The 23,847-nt window shown below is 52.6% G+C and overlaps 2 protein-coding genes across 3 annotated transcripts; one reads left to right on the plus strand and one right to left on the minus strand.

Moving 5' to 3' along the window:
* The first annotated feature begins 6,732 nt into the window (after positions 1-6,732).
* Positions 6,733-8,908, plus strand: MARCKSL1 (MARCKS like 1). The gene is made up of 2 exons (XM_086863459.1): positions 6,733-6,845; positions 7,444-8,908. The coding sequence occupies exons 1-2, from the start codon at positions 6,783-6,785 to the stop codon at positions 8,014-8,016; spliced, it is 636 nt and encodes a 211-aa protein (XP_086719585.1). The 5' UTR covers positions 6,733-6,782; the 3' UTR covers positions 8,017-8,908.
* A 2,578-nt stretch (positions 8,909-11,486) lies between these two features.
* HDAC1 (histone deacetylase 1) lies at positions 11,487-23,413 on the minus strand. 2 transcript variants are annotated; one of them, XM_086863243.1, is made up of 15 exons: positions 23,286-23,413; positions 20,021-20,133; positions 19,524-19,641; positions 18,244-18,318; positions 17,099-17,237; positions 16,470-16,611; positions 15,521-15,613; positions 15,140-15,248; positions 14,908-15,048; positions 14,639-14,747; positions 14,423-14,553; positions 13,576-13,722; positions 13,434-13,491; positions 13,103-13,157; positions 11,487-11,913 (listed from the first exon to the last, which is right to left on the minus strand). In XM_086863243.1, the coding sequence occupies exons 1-14, from the start codon at positions 23,332-23,334 to the stop codon at positions 13,130-13,132; spliced, it is 1,452 nt and encodes a 483-aa protein (XP_086719369.1). In that variant the 5' UTR covers positions 23,335-23,413; the 3' UTR covers positions 11,487-11,913; positions 13,103-13,129. The 2 variants fall into 2 exon arrangements, with proteins under 2 accessions (XP_086719369.1, XP_086719370.1); XM_086863244.1 differs by having other exon boundaries at positions 13,111-13,157; positions 23,286-23,406.
* Between the last annotated feature and the right edge of the window lie 434 nt (positions 23,414-23,847).

Below are 23,847 nucleotides of genomic sequence, written 5' to 3' on the forward strand. Positions count from 1 at the left end.
CCCTCACCCCGGGCACACACTGGCCTCTCCTCTGCGCCTGGGCCCGTCAGATGTTGCTGAAAGGGAACAATGCCACGTATTGTCTGTCCCCGCTCGGCGGTATCAGCCCCGGCAGAGCAACAAAAAGCCACATTGAGTGGCCGGGAGAAAGGGGCCCTTACATCCCGCAGCTCCCGGGGGAGGCAGCGCGGCCCCGGAGCGGCCCGGCCCCGCTTCCCCGCGCTGCGTCCCGGCCACCGGCGGCCACCGGCCCCGGGGACACGGGCAAAAGGGGTCACGGAGCTGGAGGGGGGCGGGGAGGGGCTGGGATGTTGTGTCCCGCTGCAGAGGGATCGGTGGGAGCGGGGATTGTCCCTGTGTGCCCCGGGATGTGGATGGAGAGGCTCCAGAGGATGAGGAGCTGCTGGAGCGGGTCCAGAGGAGAGCACGGAGATGCTCCAAGGGCTGGAGCCGGGCTGGGAGAGCTGGGGGTGTCCACCTGGAGAAGGGAAGGCCCAGAGCCCCTTCCAGGCTGTCCAAGAGAACGGGAGAGGTTTGGACAAAGGCCTGGAGTGACGGGAATGGTTCCCCCCTGCCAGAGGGCAGGGTTGGGTGGCATTTTGGGATCCCAAATCACACAAATCCCTCCCGTCCCGCTGCCCCGGCCGTGGCGTGCGGGAGCCAGGAAACAGCACGGGAAAAGCTCCACTTGGAGCGAGCCTGGCTTTTGTTTCCATTATAAACTTCCCTCTCGGCGAGGAAGGATGCTCGGGACCCTGTCCCGGCTCGGCCCCGGGCTGGGGGACCCTGCCCAGGTCAGGGGTGCGGCCCCACCCGCCGCCCTTCAATCCCCGCTCTGGGCTGGATCCTGCGGCATCCCCGGATTTCTGCAGGCACCTCTGGCAGCCGTCCTGCTCTCACAACGCTCCCGAGCTGGCAGCTCAGGGTCAGGCAGCTCTTTATCAGCCCCGAGACGCAGCCTAAGGCCGGGATAGTGCAGATAAGGAGCGTGGGATGAGCGGGATGCCCGGAGCAGGGCGTTGTGGGGGTTCCTGTCCTGCCAGGAGGGATCCACAGGCTGGGAAAGGCCGGGGGGGGGTGGGTGTGTTGATCCCCAAAATGCCAAAACTGCCTGGGGACCATCCTCACACCCCAGCACTGTCCCCATCGTCACCCTGGGGCTGTGCAGCCCAGCCTGAGGATGAGGCTGGAGGGGTTTGAGTTTGGGGCCTGGCTCTGTTTGCAAATATCCCAACTCCTGACCCTAAGGAAGGGCAGATGGGCTCCAAGATAAGATCCGGAGGAGATTCCTGCTCCAATCCCTGCTCCGTGACTCCCAACACCTCAGCACGCAGCAGGGAAGGGGGTGGTGGGCTGGGAAAGGCCCAGGGCTGGGAGAGCAGGGCTGATCCCACGGGATGATCCCACAGGAGGGGAAAAGCGAGCCCAGAAATAGCAAGTGCAGTTGCAGAAGGCGCCGGTTGCCATGGGATCTTCACAACCAAAAATGACGGGGCTCTGGCAAATACAAGAAGGGGCCCTTTCATGTGTTTCTATGGGAAGTCAGAGCCTCACCACAGCCTCCCGGGCTGGAGCCCTGCCCAGGGCAGGAAGGATTTGGGGACACTGCTGCTGCATTCCCAGGAGCTCGGTCCGGGAGCCTTTTCCCAGGTGCACGTCAGGGATCACTCGGGATTGAGTCTGGCTGTGCCCAAGTTCTGCTCGGTGAAGGGGAGAGGTTCCCTGCTCCTCCTGCTGGGCCTTGTTCCCATCAGGAATCCCCAGCGTGGAGGATTTTCCTGCCACAGCTCAAGGAGCTCGGCCCCTTCACCCTGAATCCCTGTGGGATGAGAATCCGGAGCATCCCCAGGCGAGTGGCCACGTCCTGGGAAGGCCAAACTGCTGCAGCATGGAAGGGACAGCCCCCAGACCCTACAGTGACAGCCCCCAGACCCTACAGGAACAGCCCCCAGACCCCACAGGGACAGCCCCCAGACCCTACAGGGACAGCCCCCAGACCCTACAGGGACAGCCCCCAGACCCTACAGGAACAGCCCCCAAACCCTACAGTGACAGCCCCCAGACCCTACAGGAACAGCCCCCAGACCCTACAGGAACAGCCCCCAAACCCTACAGGAACAGCCCCCAAACCCTACAGGGCAGCCCCCAGACCCTACAGGAACAGCCCCCAGACCCTACAGGAACCCAAACCCTACAGGAACAGCCCCCAAACCCTACAGTGACAGCCCCCAGACCCTACAGGAACAGCCCCCAGACCCTACAGGAACCCAAACCCTACAGGAACAGCCCCCAAACCCTACAGGAACAGCCCCCAGACCCTACAGTGACAGCCCCCAGACCCTACAGGAACAGCCCCCAGACCCTACAGGAACCCAGACCCTACAAGAACAGCCCCCAGACCCTACAGGAACAGCCCCCAAACCCTACAGGGCAGCCCCCAGACCCCACAGAGCAGCCCCCAGACCCTACAGGGGCAGCTCCCAGACCCTACAGGAACAGCCCCCAGACCCTACAGGGCAGCCCCCAGACCCCACAGGGCAGCCCCCAAACCCCACAGGGCAGCCCCCAGACGCCACAGGACAGCCTCCAGACCCTAAAGCAGCTCTGGGCTGTCCCCAAGCGCTGTCCCCATCACTGCCATGGTGGCAGAAGCCTTCACCATCCATCCAGGCCAACCCCGCACTCTCCCTGCTGGAATTCTTTCCCTGGAGAGCTCTAATTAGTTAATTCCCTTGCTATTTATAAATCAATGTGGAAATCCCTCTGTTTTTATTCCCAGGCCCCTTTAACTCGGGATAAAATCCCAGAGCGGATGATCCGGGTCCATGAATAAATAATTGCCTTAATTCCTCGTTAAGGGCTGGGGGAACGCAGGGCAGGGCGAGGTCCTGGGGGTGGTCCCGGTCCCTCCTGGCCCTCTCCAGCATCCACCTCTCCGGTGGTGCCGGAGCTGCGCTCCCTGCTCTGCCCCGCCGCCTCCCGGCGCTTAACACCCAATAAATTAATAATCAACCGCGCTTTAAGTAGGTCTGGAAAGTGGAAAACAACATCCGCAAGGATCTGGAGTCCCCCCGGCCAGGCGGGCAGGAGCAGCAGAGATTTGTCTGCCTGTCCATCTGCTGGAGGAGCAGCCAGACCGTAATCTGTCCGTCTGCGGGGATCCTGCAAATTCCCAGCCCTTCCAAAGCTCCCGGAAACAGCCGCAGCATCTCCTGGCCCGCTCCAGCGGGATGGAGGATGGGATGGCATTCACCATGCTGCTGGTGGCCACTGGTTTCCACTGGGAGGGCTGGGATGGTGTTTGGGTTGTGCTGGAATTCACCGATTTCTGCTTCCGGTGTCACCAAAGTCCCCAAAAAAAACCAAACTGGGAGCTGGAAAAGCTGTGGATGTGGCTGGGGACAGCCCTGGTCACCCCACGGAGCTCCAGAGGCAGCAGATCCGTGCTGGGAAGGAGCAGGGAAGGAGGGAGGTGCTGAGGAAGACAAGGCACGCTCGGGAATTCACGGGGAACGCGGTTATTTATAACCACAGCTGCGGGAGAGGGATCGCAGGAAAAGCCGAGACCGGGAGAGACGGGGATTCCTCGGAGATGAAAGCTGCTGGAAACACTCCTGCTGGGAGGGCCTGGATTGAGGAGGGGGTTGTCACTGTCACCCCCCAGTTCTGCTTCTTGCGCTGCCCAGCCGTGCCTCAGTTTACCTTTACACACCACGGCCGTGTCCTGGCGCTCTGGGAGAGGCGTGGGGTGAAATCCATCATCCCTTCTGGCAAAACACGGGAATTGTTGTGTTTGAAGTGTCCATGGGGTGGCTGCTGACCCCAGCCCTGACCCCATAAATCCTCTCGTATCCCAGAAAATCCCACCAGCACCAGTTCCACAGGGAAGGTGCCCCCAGCCAGAGCCACGATGGGGCTGCTACTCAGAGTCCCCCAGGAGTGGGAATGGGCCAGTGGGAATGGGAATGGGCCAGTGGGAATGGGCCAGTGGGAACGGGAATGGGCCAGTGGGAACGGGAATGGGCCAGTGGGAATGGGAATGGGCCTGTGGGAACGGGAATGGGCCAGTGGGAATGGGAATGGGCCAGTGGGAACGGGAATGGGCCAGTGGGAACGGGAATGGGCCAGTGGGAATGGGCCAGTGGGAACGGGAATGGGCCAGTGGGAACGGGAATGGGCCAGTGGGAATGGGAATGGGCCTGTGGGAACGGGAATGGGCCAGTGGGAATGGGCCAGTGGGAGTGGGAATGGGCCTGTGGGAATGGGAATGGGCCAGTGGGAATGGGCCAGTGGGAGTGGGAATGGGCCTGTGGGAATGGGAATGGGTCAGTGGGAATGGGCCAGTGGGAATGGGAATGGGCCAGTGGGAATGGGAATGGGCCTGTGGGAACAGGAATGGGCCAGTGGGAACGGGAATGGGCCAGTGGGAACGGGAATGGGCCAGTGGGAACGGGAATGGGCCAGTGGGAATGGGAATGGGCCTGTGGGAACGGGAATGGGCCAGTGGGAACGGGAATGGGCCAGTGGGAATGGGCCTGTGGGAATGGGAATGGGCCAGTGGGAATGGGCCAGTGGGAATGGGAATGGGCCAGTGGGAATGGGCCAGTGGGAATGGGAATGGGTCAGTGGGAATGGGCCAGTGGGAATGGGCCAGTGGGAATGGGAATGGGTCAGTGGGAATGGGCCAGTGGGAATGGGAATGGGCCTGTGGGAATGGGAATGGGTCAGTGGGAATGGGCCAGTGGGAATGGGCCAGTGGGAATGGGAATGGGTCAGTGGGAATGGGCCAGTGGGAACAGGAATGGGCCAGTGGGAACAGGAATGGGCCAGTGGGAACAGGAATGGGCCAGTGGGAATGGGAATGGGCCTGTGGGAAGGAGCTGCTGGTGCCATTCCCATTTGTGGCTTTGGGATGGGAGCTGGGAATGTCTCAGGGCTGTCGTGTGGGTGGATGGATTTAGACGGGAGCTGCGAGAGTTGGTGCTGGTTGAGGTTCTGGGATGGGAACTGGGATGGGATCCATGGGATGGGATGGGATGGGATGGGATGGGATGGGATGGGGTGGGGTGGGGTGGGATGGGATGGGATGGGATGGGATGGGATGGGATGGGATGGGATCCATGGGATGGGATGGGATGGGATGGGATGGGATGGGATGGGATGGGATGGGATGGGATGGGATGGGATGGGATCCATGGGATGGGATCCATGGGATCCATGGGATCCATGGGATGGGATGGGACAGCAGCACAAGGCCTGTTTGTGCTCCTGAAGAGAAAAGCCAGGATGAAATGACCTCCAGCAGAAAGGCTGGAAATTGCTCCCAGGAGGCGGGAAGAGAAGTGTGGATTTGAGCTGGATATTTCCCAAGGCTGGGATTGGGAACAACCATCATGTGTCCGCTAATTCCACACTCTCTTGGACTCTGGGTCTTCCCAAGCCCAACAACCTCCCTGGAACTGCTGTTTTCCAGCAGGGAACTCCCTGCCCGGCTCCCGTGGCTGCTCAGGACACTCCGGCCCTCACGGCCAAGCCGGCAGCGCCCGGCAGCCGTCCAAGGGCTTTTTATCAACTGGCACCCAAAAGTCAATAAGGAAGATGCCGCCTGTTTTAATTAACAGCAATTTCACTCTAACGGGGCTGAGCTGATGCGCAGGGGGGGAGGGAGGGAGGCCGGAGACAAAACATGACCTTGTTGGTGCAGCACACACAGCGGGACATTGTTTTCCCCTTGGAGTTTGGCCTTGGACGCTGCTGGGCTCCGTGGCACAGCTGGGTACTGGGGACAGAGGGTTCTGCCACCCGTGGTGGCTCTGGAGCTGCTCTGGTGGGAGCAGGATTCCTGGAAAACTCCAGAGCTCAGGATGTGGCACTTGGGAGCTTCCTCCAGGGGTGTTGGTGGCTCGGGCTGGCACAAAAGGCTCTGGATTTTGGGACCCCCCCCCAGTGAAGTCCAGCTGTGTTTGGGTGCTGGCAGGGATGCTGCAGGCCAGCACCAGCAATCCATCGGTTTGGTTCCATTTTCCTTTCTCATCAGTTCTCCTATTCTGGGAAATCAGAGAGGAGGAACATCCAGTGGGAAAAAACCTCCCTGAGCTTGTGCCAGGGTGCTGAGCGGGGCAGGCAGCCGGGGTGTGACACACAGCACAGCCTGTCCCCACTGCAGGACACCCGGGGATGGTGGGGATGGAATGAGCAGGAGCCTGGAACCAGAAAAACCCCGGGATGAGGCACCCTGGGCTGAGCAGGACCGGGGGGTGACAGGACTGCACCTGACCTGCACCAGGACAGTCCTGGGGGGACGGAAAAGGGACAAGGGACACCACGGGACCCTCGCAGGGGTGACAGGGATGGGGTGAGCAGCACCCCAAGGGTGACAGGGCAGGGGGCAGCGGCACTGCAGGGGTGTTGGTGATGGGGCAGAGGCACCCAGGGGCTCTGGGCTTGGGGGGAGCAGCACCCTGGGGGTGTCAGGAATGGGTGAGCAGCAGCCCGGGGGGGGTTGGAGCTGCCATGAGACCCCACCCAGGGAAGGGGTGCACCCATCACCCCCCCCCCTCACCCCACCGCAGCCTCTCCGACCTTCGGGGGCTCGGCAGCCACCAGAACCCCCCCGGTGCCGGCCGGGGCGGTGGCTCCATGGCGCTCCCCCCGCCTCCGGGGCGGGCTCGGCCCCGTCCCGCCCCCGCCCCTCGCCTTATCAGCGGCCGGCGGGGGGCTCGCCCCACTCCCGCCCAGCGCAGCCGCCGCGGCGGGGCCGGCACCTCCGCAAGTGCCGCACCATGGGCAGCCAGGGCTCCAAGGCGGCGGGCGGCGACCCCGACACCGCCAAGGCCAACGGGCAGGTGGGTACCGGGGGGTACCGGGAGGAACCGGGGGTACCGGGGGGCACCGTGCGCTCCGCCGGGGCGGGCGGCAGCGCGGACAAAGGCGCGGCGGGGAGGGCGAGGTGATGGAGCCGAGGGAAAGCTTCCTGCCCCGAGGGGTCCCTCCTGCCCCGGGGGGCACCGGGGGATGCGGCACCGCCCGCGCCGCGCCCCGGGCTCCCCCCGGCACCGGGCGGGTCCCGTCCGCCGCCGCGCCCCGGTACCGGGAGTGGAGCGCGGGCGCCGCCCGGTGGTAACGCGCTATCCCCCCCCGCCCCAGCCCGGCGGATCCCCCCGTGAGACCCTCACCCAGGCCCGCTGCACCCCCTTTTTCTGCTTGGGCACCCCCCGTGCGCTCCTTTCCCTCGGGGAAGCCCCGCTCTGTGCCCGGTGTTCCCCGTTCCCACCGGCTGCAAACCCCACTTCTCCCCGTCGTGGTTCCCCCCACCCCCGTCTCTTTTTCTCCATCCGGACCCCCCCGTGCTCGGTGCCCCCCGTTTTCCCGGCTGGGAGGGGTGGGGGGGTTTTGGGGAGGGGGCGCGGGGTCCCGGCGGTGCCTAACGCGCTCCCCCCGCAGGAGAACGGCCATGTCATCTACAACGGGGACATGACGCCCAAGGTGGGGGTCGAGGTGGCCCCGCAGAACGGGAACGGCTCGGCGGAACCCCCCAAGGAGGAGAGCGAGGGCGAAGCGGGCGGTGCGGACACCATCGAGCCCGCCCCGGCCGCCGCCGACGGCGGCGACCCCAAAACCGAAGGGGCCGCGGCCCCCAAGGACGCCCCCAAGAAGAAGAAGAAGTTCTCCTTCAAGAAATCCTTCAAGCTGAGCGGGATCTCCTTTCGCAAGAACAAGAAGGAAGCCGGGGACTCCTCCGGCTCCTCGCCCACGGAGGAACAGGGCAGGAGCGAGGAGACCCCGCCGGGGGGGCTGCAGCCCTCGGCTCCCCCCGAGGAGGAGCAGAGCGGCCCCGGGGAGGGCGGAGAGGGGCCCGAGCCCAAGGATGGAGGAGAAGCCGCGGGGAGCCAGGAGGAGGAGAATCAGCAGCAGCAGGGAGGGGAGAGCCAAGGAGACACAGCCAAACCCGAGGAGCCCTCGAAAGGCGCGGGGCCGCAGCCCACAACGAGCCCGGCGGAGCAGAAGGAAGAGTAGAGGCCGCTCGGGGCATCGTCCTCACCGGGGACTCTCACAGCGCCCCCCGACCCTCCCCGCCCCAGCCCGGATCGCCACGGACTCGCCCGCACCGCCCCGGCCCCGCTAGGACCGCCAGCACCTCCCGCACACCCCGCCCTGCAGGGAACGCGCTCCCCGCTCCCGCTAGAGAGAAAGAGAAAAAGCTGGTTTGGATTCCCATCACCACTTGGAGTAGTTTGAGCTGAATTCCTTGGAGAAAATAAACAAACAAACAAAAGAAAGCTGGCGAGGAAGATTTGTCCCGGACACCACTGGAGTTTACAGTTTGTAAGAACCCGGATCCCAAATCCCACTCTGGATCTCTCCAGACTGTCCCCCCTCTCCTCCCGCTCCCACTGACTGTTCGATGGAATTTTTATTTTATTTTGTGTTTTTTTCGTGGGTTTTTTTTTTTTTCCTTTATTTCTCAGTTTACATTCCTGGTTCTGACTTTTCATTTCAAGTATTTTCGTGCTTTTTTTTTTTTTTATATAGAAATCGATGGTTTAAAAAAAGCTAATCTGGTTAGTTTTTTTTATAATGTCTTCTATTTGCTTAAAACTATAAAGCTTGTAAGTCCGCTGTGTTTAATTCTGCTTTAAGGGGTAACTTTTAGGGTGTGGGGTGGAGAGAGGGGGCCCTACCAGCTGTATAATGTGAAGCCAACATTGTTTTTTTTTTTCCTCTGTAAATAATTTTTTTAATGGCCAAGAAAACCGCTTGATTTGCAATTTTCTAACTTGTAAAAAAAAAAAAAAAAAAGGGAGAAAAAGAAAAAAAAAATTAAAAAAAAAAAAAAAGACAACAAACCCAAACTAAACCACCAAACAAAAGCTGTAACATTTGAAAGGAATAAATGGTGAGCCCTTTATGGGAGAGCTGGAGTCCTTCTTGTCCTGGATGGCAGGGAGGGAAGATGGCAGTTGCTGATTTAGCCCAGCAGCTGCTCTGTTTAATCAACGCTCGCCGTTAATTGACTCGCAGCAGATGCAGAGCCCCGGCCACAAAGGACTTTCCCAGCCCAGCCCTGTCCCCACCTCGCCATCTCTTCCCAATCCTGCTTTTCCCCCCTGTGGAAGCTGGAAAAACCCGGTGGAATTCCCGATTTTTTTTTAATTTAAATTATTTTTTTTTTTTAGAGAGAGGGATTAGCTCCTCTGAGCTGAAAGGAGCACAAAAGGCAGCAAAGATTTGCTGAACAAAGGGAAAAGGAGGTGACAATGGAGCCTCTATCCCTGCTCGTGTCACCTGCACTGGGATGGCTTTTCCAGGATGGATCCGGGGGGGTTTTTTTTTCCCCAGAAGATCCCTGGAAAATGTTCCTGCAGCTCCTCCATTTCATGGCCTTACTCCCAATTCCCACCTCAGCTCCCAGTTCCACCTGCTCCTGCTGTTTTGGCTGGAGAAGAGCAAAATTAATAGAAAATAAATAATATAAAATAATATAAAATAATATAAAATAATATAAAATAATATAAAATAAACCCCAAAGCTTTGTTTGCCCAACAGGCACCACCCTGGCAAGGGCAAGGAGCATCCAGGCTCTTCCCGAGCCTTGAGGTAGGTGGGAATACCCAAAAAATTCCATGTTTTACGCAGGAAAGCCAAAATCAGGGATTTGTCTCCCAAATGGATTCATTTCTTCGAGCAGAGGGGTGAAATAAATGGGTTTTTTTACCCAATTTTGAAGGAAAAGTGGGATTTGGGAGCATCTGGCGGAGCCGCAGCCTGGCAGCCATTTTAGAAATCCTGGAAAAGGGAAGGGCTCGGGAAGGGGGAATTCAATGGGGATTCCATTCAAATTCCAGGGGTTTTGTTCCAAAAAAGGGGAGGATTTAATGGTGGGAGGGAGGATGGAGCTTCCCCGGGGCTGTTCAGCACCCAAAATCCACTGAGCCCACACAAAACTGCTTTTTTTTTTACTCCAAAAAGAGCAGATTTGGGGTTTTGTGGCCATTTCAGGTGTGATCAGCGCTCAGCTCCACGATGGAGCTGCTAATAATTGAATTAAGGAATTTTCATCCTCTGGGATTCTGGATAAAAGCACTAAAATCCAGCCCAAAGGTGAATTAAGACCATCACTTGGTTATTCCCAAACTGCTCCACTCCAAGCAGGAAACCAAAGGGGATCAGGGATGAGAACCCAGCTGGAGTTTGGGAATAAAATCAAACAGGTGAAGCTGTGAGGAAAAGAAAAATAATCCCCAAAACCCATCACGTTTGAGCTCCTTTGGGAATCTTAAGGCAAAAAAAAAGGGGGGAAAAGGCAAAAAAAAAGGGGGAAAAGGCAAAAAAAAAGGGGGAAAAGGCAAAAAAAAAGGGGGGAAAGGCAAAAAAAAAGGGGGAAAAGGCAAAAAAAAGGGGGGAAAAGGCAAAAAAAGGGGGGAAAAGGCAAAAAAAGGGGGGAAAAGGCAAAAAAAGGGGGAAAAGGCAAAAAAAAGGGGGAAAAGGCAAAAAAAAAGGGGGAAAAGGCAAAAAAAAGGGGGAAAAGGCAAAAAAAAAGGGGGAAAAGGCAAAAAAAAGGGGGAAAAGGCAAAAAAAAAAGGGGGAAAAGGCAAAAAAAAAAGGGGGAAAAGGCAAAAAAAAAAGGGGGAAAAGGCAAAAAAAAAGGGGGAAAAGGCAAAAAAAAAGGGGGAAAAGGCAAAAAAAAGGGGGAAAAGGCAAAAAAAAAAGGGGGAAAAGGCAAAAAAAAAAGGGGGAAAGGCAAAGAAAAAGGGGGAAAAGGCAAAAAAAAAGGGGAAAAGGCAAAAAAAAAGGGGAAAAGGCAAAAAAAAAGGGGGAAAGGCAAAAAAAAAGGGGGAAAGGCAAAAAAAAAGGGGGAAAAGGCAAAAAAAAAGGGGGAAAAGGCAAAAAAAAAGGGGGAAAAGGCAAAAAAAAAGGGGGAAAGGCAAAAAAAAAGGGGGAAAGGCAAAAAAAAAAGGGGGAAAGGCAAAAAAAAAGGGGGAAAAGGCAAAAAAAAAGGGGGAAAAGGCAAAAAAAAAGGGGGAAAAGGCAAAAAAAAAGGGGGAAAAGGCAAAAAAAAAGGGGGAAAAGGCAAAAAAAAGGGGGAAAAGGCAAAAAAAAAAAAGGGGGAAAAGGCAAAAAAAAAAAAGGGGGAAAAGGCAAAAAAAAAAAAGGGGGAAAAGGCAAAAAAAAAAAAGGGGGGAAAAGGCAAAAAAAATCCCCCCAAAAAAAACCAAAAAACCCCAAATAATTGACAAAGGAAATAACCATTAACAAAAGAGATTCAAGCAAGAAAATCAAATCAAGATATTTTCAGGTGTAGGAGAAATAAATAAATGTTTTGGTGGATGGAATTAAACCTGAAAGAAGAAAGGAATTAATGCCTTGTTTTTCTTCCCAAATCCTAATTCCACCTCTAATTTTTTTTTTTTATAGCCATTAGATCCAAGCACAGCTCTGAAAATGAATTAATTGAGCAAAAAAGCAGAGCAGGCTCACACCAGCAATAGAAATGGAGCAGTTTTATTACAAAGGTTCTGAAAATTCAAAATAAACGCATCTTTAAAAAACCACAATAGATTTTTTTTTTTCCCCTCCCCTCGTGTCCCTCCCACATTCCCCAGACACAAAGTTACACTGATCTCTCTCTTGTTTCACATAAAAACACTGAAAATCGGAGTGAAAACCTCACTCAGATCCCAAAGAGACTAAAAAAACTCCACGGTGAAGGGGGGGAAAAAAAATAAAAGGGAGGGAGGGAGGGGAAAAAAATAAGGAATTAAAAAAATAAACCCTTTGAAAAAGAACCTGTGTGAAAGTTTTAGCAGCATTATTGGAGTTGAAAGCCTCAGCAGTGCTCCCATGGGAGGGTGCAGAGCCTCTGGAATTCCAGAGGGATCCCCCTGAGAAAGGAGAGCAGCGAGTGGGAACTGCCTGGAGAGAAAAAAAAAATAATAAAAAATTTAAAAAAAAAATCTGAATTTCTCCCCCCCCCTACCCCAAAAAAAAGTTTTATTTTTCCTTCTCTCGGTTGTACAAAAGGAGAGGTAAAAGGTCACAAAAGAGATCTGGGGGTGAGGATGTGTGGGAGCTGTAAAAAAGCTCAGAGCCCCATCTGCTGTTCCCTCAGGATAAAAAAGTTGGAATTTACTGGCCTTGGGAAGGAAATCCAGTTGGAAAACTTCTTTTAAAAATAAGGAGAAACTTGGGGTTTTTTTTTAGGGATACACATGAAGAAAAGCTAGCAGCTGGGTTCTTTGAGGGGATTTCTGGGGTTTCAGCAGAAAAGTGGAGCCAAAGGGGAGGAATTCCCTCCCCACACAGAGAGGGGCATCAAAAACCAGCAAAAAAAAAATCCCTGCCCTCCCTGGAGGAGCATCAAGTGCTGCCACACTCCCTGGATCCAGGAGATCTTGGAAAACTGAATCACCCCCTAAAGGTGATTTTAATTTTACATTTTCCAGATCTGGCCTCTGGGGCTGATTCATTAAAAAAAAAAATAAAAAAAAAATAATAAAAAAAAAAAATAAAAAAAAAGGACTTTTTGGGGTTTTTTTCAGCTGCTTCATCTCTTTCCCCAAGTTTTGCTGCAGGGAGGAGCCAACTCTGTTCAAGAACTGCACAATTTAGACCCTGAGAAGTGGCACCAGCTCGCAGGTTTTTGTTTTTTCTGTGGTGGTGGAATCCAACTGAAGACCTCAAAGGTCTCTCCCAGGCTTCCTTTGGGAATTCTCCCATTAAAAACAATACCAAAAAAAGAAATAATTGAGGAAAACCAAGAATTGATGGCCATCTTTCCACCTAACCTGAAATGCAGACACTACTTCTACTTAAATTATTCTTTTCCAAGGTTATTTCGGAGGAGAGAGCAAAGGCAAGGAAGTGATTTTTGTGTTTTTAGAGCCACACCAAGGAGGGGCAGTGGAAGGCAAAGGGTGAAACTCCCCCAGACACCAAACCTGGGCTGCTCAGCTGAATCCTCCCCTGCCTGCTCCCAGTGGAGTGCAGCAAGGAATAATTTACAGTTCTCCAGTCATTTATACAATTATATAGAAATATATACAGAAAACATATATAAAATAGAAATCCTGTGGGGAGGAGGCAACCCAGGAGCTAAACCTACGACAACACCCGGGCAGCTGCAGAAAACTCAAGTGGATTTTGTTTCTTCCTTCACCCTGGGAAAGCAAAAAAAAAATAGGATTTTGGTTTAAATCAACAATTTGGCTTTGAATCTCACAACAAGGCTTAAAAATGTTGCTTATCTGGTTCATTTTCAACTAAAATTTAATATATTGCTGAAGAAAAGAGCAGTGTTTTGATTTTTTTAGCCCTCTCAAGACCTACAAGCTTCTTCCAGTGAGGAACCTGTGACAAATCCACCCAAAGTGCCACCCAAATTGTCACCTCAACCCTCCCAAACCCTGCTGGGCACGGGCAGGAGCCAGGCTCACCCTTTGGGTTCTGCTGCTGCTGCTTTTTCCTCTTTTACTTTTTCCTCTTCTTTCTCATCTGGAAAAAAAAAAAAATAAAATTAAAGACACACAGCAGTGCAGAAGGAGAACTTCAGGTGGTTGCCAGCTCTGCTGCTCTCACCTTTCTTCTCCTCTTCCTCCTTCTCCTCCTCTGCTTTCACACGTTTGGCTTTCTTGAAGTTGGCGACGTTTTTGCGGCCTCCCTCGCCCTCGTCCTCGGAGTCGGAGAATTCCTCATCGCAGGATATTCTCTTGTTGGAATTTCGGACTGAGGGGAGAGGACAGAGCTTGGCTGAGCAGATTTTCAAGATCAGGAGGCTCCCAGGATTAATTCTCTGAGCGGAGCTCACGTAAATCAGGATTAGGCCGTGATAAAAACGCTTTATTTTGGTACCTGCTGCATCTCTGAATTCATCCCAAGTGCTCCAAGATCACAGGGACAACTTGGATTAGGCACAGTGGGATGTCTAGACCTGACAGCAGCTTTAGAACCAGCCTCCCACTGCCAAATCTGTCTGCCAGATCCCAAGGGCCAAGCTGGATAGAAAACTCCATTTTCCACTGCTGGGATCACACCCAGGATTCTGCCAAGGATTCTGTCCCAGCACTCAGCAACTCCTGGAATTCTCCCTTGAAAACCAGAGTTCTTCCCAATATGGAAATCACCTGGCAGGAGAGATCCTGCAGTGCTTTGTCCTATAAAATCCCAGCAGGGAGGTGGGAATGGATTCAAATCACAGAGGTCAAACCCTGGGGCAGAGCCTGAGGGGAAGCTCCAGCCCCTCCCCGGGGATTCTGGGGGCTCCACAAAGTCCCAAGCCCAAGGGTTTGACTTTGGATGTCCCCACAAACAAGGGGAATAAATCCTGGAGTCAGAATTGGATCTAAACCCTGCATCCTCATGAAGAGCTCATGGATCCCGCTCGGCTTTGGGCTTCTCCCAGCAGAATTCAATTCCCAGCACCTACTGGAAATGCGTTTCTCAGGATCATCCTCCTCCTCATCCCCACTGTCCTCCTGGACAGCATCCTCAGGAATTGGCTGCATCTGGACCCCGGGAGCGTGAGGGAGCATCCTCAGGTTCTCGAAGAGCCGCTGCCTAGAGCCAGCCAGGGAAGGACACTTTGTCACCAGGGGCCACCCAAGGCCACCAGCCCCCGTGGAAGGGTCATTCCAACACCCACTTGATTTTCTCCAGGTATTCGTTGGTGTTCTGGTTGGTCATGTTGGAGGGGCTGATGTGGAGCTTGAAGTCTGGCCCAAAGTACTCAAAGTAGTCATTGTATGGAAGTTCTGGGGGGAAATTAATGGTAATTAACACCGAATTAGAGGCAGGAGCAGCACTCGGGGCATCCACAAGGGATCATCCAGAGGTAAGAGAAGCCCAGCAGCACCATTTCCCTGAGCTCTTAGTGGGGTATCACTGCTCCTCAGGGCTCCAGGGGGGAATTACCATTGGGGATCTCAGTGTCCAAAGCCACAGCAGTCTCGTAGGTCCAGCAGCGGGCCACGTTGCGGATCGTGTACCCCCCTCCTCCCAGCATCAGCATGGGCAGGTTAAAGCTCTTCACAAACTCCACGCACTTGGCATGGCCTGCAGGACAAAAAAAAAGGTCCCACTCATTCCATAAATCCCAACTTTTCCACGGAAGCTCCTGCTGTGCCTGTGGCAGTTCAGCTCCCACCTTTGATGGTCAGGTTGAAGCAGCCCAGCCTGTCCCCAGACAGGGAATCGGAGCCGCACTGCAGGACAACGGCGCTGGGCTGGAACGTCTCCATCACTTTGGAGATCACCTAAACAACAAAAGCCTTGTCACCCCCTGCCCACAGGCCACTGTCATGGCAGCACAGTGACAGCCAGGCACGTGAAGCCATCCCCACAGCTGCCCTGCTAACACTGGGGCTCTCACACCCAGGAGCTCCCGCACAGGCACACATTGTTCAGGGGGAACAGAGCCCTTGGTGAGCCTTGTCACAGAAAAAACTCAATCCAACCCCCCAAAGAACGGTCCCAAGGACAAAGAGGGAGCCACAGAGGATCCCTGAGCAGAGGAGGCTTCACTTACAGGCTTGAAAATGGCTTCGTAGGACTCGTCGTCGATGCCGTCCCGCAGCGGATAATTGACAGCGTAGTACTTCCCTTTGCCTGCCCCAATGTCCTGGGGGGTAAGAAAGGAGAACAGAGCTCACCAGAAATCCAAATTCTGCTCCAAACTGGGAGAGGAAGCTTGGATCTCAGTCTAATCCAGATATTAAGCCAGAGAAAATATTTAACAATATTAATAAATATTAATGATTTACTGTGGAGATGCACAGCAGTGGCCCAGGTGGGCCAGACCACTCGCTGAATCTATTCAGTCAGCAAATTCTACTTTAAAATAAAAATAAAATATTCTCCTCTAAACTAATATGTATTTTAACATTTCTTTTATCACTCACAGTGATAAAAGAAACTTTTTTTTTTTAATCATTTATTAAAAAGAACATTTCTTTCATCGCTCTAAGCAGTTTATTAGAAGTAGTTATTTCATTTGTACCACAGCAGCACCAGCTCTTGGCAGGGCTGAAAAAAAAATACAAATCCCAAGTGAAAGATGAGAGGATTTAGATATTAAAAAAACCCTATAAAAATCTATAAATTTTTTTCTATAAAAATCCTATAAAAATAAGTAAAGAACCTTTCACCCTTGAGAACAGAAGTTCTGGCAATGTCACAAGTCACAAGGTGACACTTTGAGTGACACAGAACTGAGGCACTGCAGGAAATGCCAATAAAAATCCACTCCCTCACAAACCTTCACCCAAGAGCTTGTGTCACCGAATTTTGTCACCAAAATGTCACCTTCAGAGTCATTTTTTGTGAGCACAACCCCACCAAGAGAGAGACTGAGAGAAAAGATTTGGGTTTAATAAATGATCAGGGAGCCTCCCCATCCAAACCTCTGCCCGCTGAGCAGGGACAACCAGGAAAGCTGGGAAAAACCCAAATTTCTTGGGAATTTTTTTGGCTCTCACCCTCAGGTCCCCAGTTCCTGGGAAATATTCTCCATATTTGTGGAAGGACACGGTCATGACTCGGTCTGTGGTGTAAAAAGCCTCCTCCACCCCATCCCCGTGGTGGATGTCGATGTCAATGTACAGCACCCGCTGGTGGTACCTGGAAAAAATCAGAATATTGCATTTATGCCAAGGAAAAACTGCCTCCAGAGCAGAGGAAACTGGGAGGAGAGCATGGAATTCGGGCCAGGATTTACAGGGGAAGGAGCTGCAGGAAAGGGACAGCAGTGGAACAGAAAATAAGTGACTTCTGCTGCTGAGCTTGTTTCAGATTCAGCTCAGTTTGGTCAGATTTAGCCAATAAAGCGCATTTTTATGCCCAACCCTCCCCCAGTGAGGTTTGCCTGGAGCCAGAAGTTGTCACACAGCCATGGGTGGGTGGCACAGGGGAGGGACAAAGAACAGCAGCAAAAAATGTAACACCCAAAAAGCTCCAAAAATCCTTTGCCTCCTGCTGGACAAATCCCTTTGGGGAGAGAGGGGGGCAGAGCCCAAAAAATCAGCTCTGCTGAGTAAAAAAAAGGGAATAAAATAAAAATCCTGAGGAGAAAGCAGTGAGGAAGAGGAGCCAGTGGTGCTGCCCATACTTGAGGAGCTCCAGGATGGCCAGGACGATGTCGTTGACGTAGCAGAAACCAGAAGCTTCTGATTTTTTGGCGTGGTGGAGACCTCCTGCCCAGTTCACTGCGATGTCTGTCTGCTGCTTGTTCAGCTTCACAGCACTGGCTGGGGGAGAAAACCACACAGAGTTTAAAACAGGAGTGAAAACCCTGGGCCAGAGGCTGAGGTGAAGCTCCAGCTCCTCCCCGGGGTTTTCTGGGGGCTCCACAAAGCTCCAGCTCAAGGGTTTGACTCTGAATTTCCCCACAAACCAAGGGAAAATGGGAAATACTTCACATCCCTTCCCATTTTTGCCTCAGAGCAGAAAAATCTCCACAGAGTATAGCCCAGCACCCAGCTGGTGTCACACTGGAGACGAGCTGGATTTCTCAGAGCCCTGAACAAATCAAGCTTTTAGCTGAGATATATTCAGGTCATTGAGTGAAAATGCATCCAGGCAAAGGAAGTTCTCCTCCCCCAGCCCCTTCCATCAACTTTCTGCACATTCTGGAATCTCCCAGGATCCAAATAAATTATAAATTCTGTGGAATTCTCCAGCTCTGGGAGCAGAGAGAGCACAGAGCTGCTTCAAAAACTGCTGCAGTCAGTGCTGGGGTGCTGCTGGCACAGGAAATACAGACTGGAGGTGTCATTGTGGCAGCAGCCACAAAGCTCTCAGGCTTTGTGCACATGAACAACTCCCCAGCAGTTTTGCTGTGAATTGTGAGAAAATAAGAAATGTTTTGATGTTCCAGCTCTCAAACCTTTCAGTTTCTGCTTTGCCTCACATCCAGAGTTTTTAAAAACAGCAGCTAAGCCACCCTGGTCTTTCCTTTCCAAGTTGTGCCAGCCCAGAGTGAGACTTGTACAACTTTTATTTTAATGTAAAGCTCGGGTTGATTTTTTTTTTTTTTAATTCAACCTTGCTGTTGTGGTTTTGTTTTAACTCTGTCACTGGTGATGTTACAGAGCCATTCAGTGAGATAACCCAAATCAGTGATTAACAAATGGAAAGGGATTCAACAGGCAAAGCTTGGAGGAAATCTGGATTTAATTATTAAATCAGCAATGGGTTCACAGAGACAGAATGACATAAAACACAATAAAAAATACACAGGATTTGTGATCTTACCAACAGAGCCTCCAGCAGAGAGCTGACAGAACTCAAAGAGCCCATCGAACACAGGGCAGTCCTCCCCAACATTAACTGGAAGAGAATGGAAAAGAGTCATTAAAATAAAAGCAGAAATAAAATCCAAATCTTACGCCACCATTTGGGTTTGAAAAGTGGCCAAAAGGGTTAAACAAAATGCTGTGATCAAATGATAAAATGGAAATGTGTGGCTGACACTTTGCACACTCCTTTCACTTCAAATCACACAGTTTTCAGCACAACTGGAGTTTTAGCCTCAATAAATTTTTACTGTAATTAATTCCACCATTAAAAATAGTCACTCATTACAAGGAATTAAACTTCAGGTCCTTTGATTTATTCTGCCCAAGTCTGGCATGTGAAAATGGAATTAGAAACTGTTCATTCCCTTTCCAGCAGGTTTTGTTGAAGAAAAGCTCTGTCCTTTGCATACTTAATTTTCATATTTTGGCTTTTTCAGGAATAAAACACAATGCAGAAAACACTGAGCACCAGAGAGAGCAGAGTGTTCATGAGCTGTGGCTGCTCCAGGGGTAAACAGGTCAGTTTGGGTAAAAAATGCACTTTGCTGGATGTCATCTGGTGGATTAAAGAATATCATGGACTGGGGGGAGGCTTTCAGTGTGTCTGAAATCATGAACCTCATGCAGAAATATCTGTCCCCTTCAGCTCATGGTGGTTTCCAAGAGTAAAATGCTGTTTGAATGAAGCTTGAGCACTTCCCACTGGTTGTCTGGACTTGTTAGAAATCTACTTTGCCAAAATAACATCAGCTCAGAGTGGCTGAGACAGCAAATCCAGGTTTTTGTTCCATTAAAGAACCTTTCCATGGATTGGAGAGGTTGGAACAAGACATCAGCTCACAATTAACCTACAAAATCATCGGGTATTGATGAGTATCTCAAACTTGCCCTGAAATCCTTCAGATCTGGGGCAGAATTGAGGAGTTGGGGTTTCTAAATTTGCTGGTTTTAAATGCCCCAGCATTTCTGGTTGAAGATGAGCGTTAACACAAAATCCACACAGGTCAGAAATGGAGTAGTTCTGTCATCTCCGAGCCAGGAAGGGAATTTAGGCAACAAAAAACCCCAAAATTCAACCAGCTCAAAGGATTTCCACCAGCTCCTTTAGCTTGAGAGAGGGACCAGAAAAATCAAAAGCAAAGTCAAGAGAATGACAACGGATAGAAGTTTATCCCAAACTTCTGGAGCTGGGCTGGGATTCCCAGATCCCAGATTTTCAGCTGCAGCATCACTCACATCTTTGCATCTGCTTGCTGTACTCAGACATGTTGTCAGGGCGGATGGACCTCAGGAATTTGATGTAATCGTCGCTGTGGTACTTGGTCATCTCCTCTGCGTTGGCTTTGTGAGGACGCTGCAAGGACAGCAACACAGCAAGGATTGCTCTGGAATTCCTCCTCTCCCTAATTCCCAAATCCCAGATTTACCCCCAGGAACTGGGAAGAGTATCAAATCAGCAGCGTTAAATAAGAAAAACTGCATTTGAAAGGCAAGAGTGGCACTGTTGGCAAGTTGCATATGCAGACGTAGAAATAAATTTAATTTCAAGGATAAAAACCAGTTTTCCAGTCTCCAAAGCCTCTCTGAAGCATAGAACCCCTCACCTCAACACAGAGAAAAAACCAGAAATACATCAACACAACTGACTGGGGTTTATTCCTCTCCTCTCAGGGAAGAGCTCCACAATTAAAGCATGAAACATCAATTATGACATCTAATAATGCCACACTTACATAGATTTCCATCTTCCTGTAGAGCCCATAGTTGAGCAGGAGGTTGTGGGTCATGCGGATCCTGTGGGGTTTCATGGGATGTCCTTGGCCATAATAATAATTCCCAACATCCCCTGGAAGCAGAAAGGAGTTGATCATCAATTCCTGGAGAGGGACCATCAGCTCCTCTGGGATTTATTTCTCCTCCAGCAGTGGGTGGGATCTCCCACCTTCCTGGCACAGGGAAATCCATGGATTCAGGGTTCATCCTCAAATAAAGACAGAAGTTTGGAAGCTCAGGGAAGGTGAGACAGGGAATTTGGAATGCCACCATCACACTGCCATCAGTGGAATGTGCCCCTGCCCTTGGAAAGGAGCTGGAATTGGATCATTAGTGCTGGATCATCTTCCAACCCAAACCATTCTATGGTTCTGTCAATACAGAGGAAGAATCTCCAAGGTTTTTGGGCCAGAGCAGCTCTGGGCTCAGTGCCAGGAATCTCTCCCAGGTTTCAGGGAGTGCTGGGAGCAGGATTCCCAAGGGCCACTGGAGTTAATCCCGGCTCAGACAGTGACTCAGCCCAGGAACACCCGGCCTCTGCCTCACTTTCCTCCTGTTTACCCAAGGGAAATGGGATCCAGGGAACTCTGAACTCTGCAAACACCACCCAGCTCTGCTTTTACAGCTCCACAGTTGTTCTCACCCCTTTTTTATTCCTTGAAATCCTCCAGAGGATTCCCAGGCCTTCCCAGCCACCCCCCAGGAATTATTTTATGGGACCAGGGGAACAAAGTCACCTCCCCACAAGGATTTTCTCCTCCAAACTGAGCTCACACTTCACTTCTAACCGGGTTCCTTTCCCAGGGGGGACTCATTTCCCTGAAATTTACAGGAATTTCACTTTCAGATTTCTGCCTGCTGCCTGATTTGGCTGCAGGGAGCAGGAATCTCTCCCAACCATCATTTTCCTGGGAAACCAGACCAAGTTGTTCCTGGGGTTGAACAACTCCTGATCCTTTTGGGAAGCAGGAGATCCAATCCGGTCTGGCTGGGTGACTCAGAAGGGAGAATTAATATTTCATCACCACTCCCCACCTTCTGCAGAAGCAGTTTTTCTTCCTGTGGACACGGATCTATTTTCAGGTAGGAAAAAGAGATGCCAGAGGTGCAAATCCCACATCCAGGCAAGTCTGCTGCTGGAATTTACTGTCTATGGAGCTCTGGGGGAATGTTCTTTCAGTAAAAAGAATTCTTTTCAGTCCAATACGGGTTCTTTTCACTGAAAATAATTCTGTTTTCTGAAACTTTGGAAATCCCTGCTGGTGTTTTCCTGGGCTAAGCATCCTGGCAGTTTTAGGGATGTATTTTACTACCTCTAAGTCAAGGTTTGGGGATCTTGGAAGAGATATTTGAGGCTCTGCATAAAAAAATCCAAGCACAGAATTCTGTGAAGCTTTTTAAAAGTCACCATCAGCTGTCCAGGGAATGCCCTGGGCCAACCCTGAGCTCCTGTTCCCTGTGCTGAGCACATCCCAAGCCCTGTGGATCCACGGATGAGCTCAGCTGCTCCTGGACGTCACAGCAGATTAAGGAGTGTGAACTTAGCAGGCTCTGCTGGGGTTAAACAAATCCCTCCACAGGGAGCTCTGAATGGAGAAATTCCATCCAAACCTTTCCACAGGCCCTCGGGATTCCATAAAGGACCCTTTGGATACCATCCCCAATTCCTTCATCCCATCAAATTCAGGGAATTCCCACATTCCAGGGCTGATTCAACTTCCCAGCGTGGAAAATAAAAGGTTCAAATCAACAAATTATTTATTTCCTCCCAGCAAATGCAGCTTTTTACCCCTCAGCTGTGGATGTTTGAGAGCTGCTCAGAAAAGAACAGTGAAAAAGAAAAAAAATCTTTTAAAAAAGGCACTAAAACCCCACCACAGAGCACGGAAACCAAATTTGTGAAATTCCTGTGCAGCAAAAACCTGCAGGGCAGCAGCATTACAAACAAAACAACTGCTTATTTCATATTTCAGATATAATTAAGTGCCTTGAAAAATTATAACCCAACAGGGCTGAAAACCTCACATTTGAGGTAAAAAACTTCACATCCTTAGAGGGAGGGAAAAAAAGCCCTCAGCATAGGATTTGGAAGAGCCTCCTACACTGCTCCAGCACTGGGCACATCCTTTGAGAGGGAAAAAGTAGCAAGAACAAGTTTTTATTTGATTTCAGGCTAAAACCCGCGATGGAACAGAGAATTTCAAAACACCTCTCATACAAGGTGAGCACAGAGCCTGTGAAAAACCAGCCAGGGCACCGAGCCAGCCCTCTAAAGGGAAAGGGAGAGGGGCAGGACTGGGATTTTCTGCAAGCCCCAGAGAAGGATTTGGCCACCCTGTTCCTTCCCTGCTCCACAGGGATGGTGACGCAGCCCCAGAGGCAGAACCACAAGGAGTCACTCCACAATCCACGATCCAGAGCCACAAGTGAAGGATGCTCCTGGACAGGAGCTCCGTGCAAACAGCCACGAAGCCACCCTGGCTCCCAGAGCCTTTTTGTTCCCTCCTGACACCAAAGGACTGTCCCAGCAGTGCCTCTTCCTCCTCAGAGCCCGTGCAGCACCTCCACCAGAGCTCCCCAAAATCCTTCTCCAGCATCACAGCATCCAAAGCCTCTCCTGGCCTCGTGTCCCTGTCACCATCCCGGACCCTTCCCAGCCTTTCCCATTTCCCCAAACCCCAGATCTCCACACTTCCCCATCCCATTCCACCCCTCTGATTTCCCCCCACTCTTCCCATTCTCCCCTCCAATGTCCCCCATACCCCTCCATGCCCACCCACATGTTTCCCATGCCCCTCAACCCCATAAAAACCCCACACAATCCTTGAGCCCCATGCCCTGCTTGCCCCTGTCCACCAGTGTCCTCAGTATCCATCCCTGCAGCCCCCAGTGACCCCCCACAACCTTTAAAATCCTCCCCACCTCCATATCCTCCAATGAACCCCCGCTGCCAACCTCTCACCCCATCCCCAGCACCCCCATCCTCCCTCAGTGACCCCCAGGACCCCCAGAGACATCCCCACCCCTCTCCCCAGTGACCCCCGGTGCTCCCTCACCCCCATCCCCAGTAATCTCCATTCCCTCCCATTCTCCCCTCAGCCCTCGCCCCTTCCCCTCAACCCCGCCTCCTCCCCACCGCCCCGTCCCCGATGCCCCTCACTCCCCCCACCCCGGGACGGCTCCTCCGCGCCCCGGCGGTCCCGGCGGGTGCACGCAGCCCCTCACCATCGTAGTAGTAGCAGACTTTGCGCTTCGTGCCCTGCGTCAGCGCCATTTTCCTGCCTCCCCTCACAGCGCTCGACCCGCCGCCGCCCGGCGCAACCAACCCTGCCCGCCCCGGGCCCGCGGCCCCGCCTCCCGCGCAGTTCCGCCCAATCACAGCTCTCCGTTCCGCCCCCTCCCGCCCTTTGACCAATCGCAAGCCGCAGCGGCACCTAGCAGGTTAGGCTGAGCGACAGGGGGCGCCTGGGCTGTACTACTGCGGCGGGGGACGGGGGGGGGGAGGTTGTACCATTGCTGGGAGGGGGCAAAAGAGGAGAGGGTCCAGGTGGGCGGGGAGGAACCATTCGGGGGGGGGGGGGCAGGTAGGGCTGAACCATCCCGGGGGAGGGGGCGGCTGAGCCAGGGCTGGGCTGACCCATGTGGGTCGGCGAGAGGGCCCGGGGGGGTCTCACAGGGCTGGGGTGGGGTGAGGGGGTCCCGGGAGCGCCCCGGGATGGCTCGGTGCGAGTGGGGTCCATCTCCCGTGGGTAGCGCCCAGTGGGGTCCATCTGCCGTGGACATCACC

This window comes from Cyanistes caeruleus, chromosome 26 (assembly GCF_971803275.1).
Source record: "Cyanistes caeruleus chromosome 26, bCyaCae1.hap1.1, whole genome shotgun sequence".
Lineage (NCBI taxonomy): Eukaryota > Metazoa > Chordata > Aves > Passeriformes > Paridae > Cyanistes > Cyanistes caeruleus.

Excerpts from the sequence above, each read along its gene's own strand:
- MARCKSL1 (XM_086863459.1), top strand. The coding sequence starts at position 6,783 with ATGGGCAGCCAGGGCTCCAAGGCGGCGGGCGGCGACCCCGACACCGCC. Across the intron at positions 6,846-7,443 it reads CCGCCAAGGCCAACGGGCAG|GAGAACGGCCATGTCATCTA; the intron begins GTGGGTACCGGG and ends CTCCCCCCGCAG.
- HDAC1 (XM_086863243.1), bottom strand. The coding sequence starts at position 23,334 with ATGGCGCTGACGCAGGGCACGAAGCGCAAAGTCTGCTACTACTACGAT. Across the intron at positions 14,554-14,638 it reads GAATACCTGGAGAAAATCAA|GCAGCGGCTCTTCGAGAACC; the intron begins GTGGGTGTTGGA and ends GGCTGGCTCTAG. Across the intron at positions 13,492-13,575 it reads GGAGGAAGAGGAGAAGAAAG|ATGAGAAAGAAGAGGAAAAA; the intron begins GTGAGAGCAGCA and ends TTTTTTTTCCAG.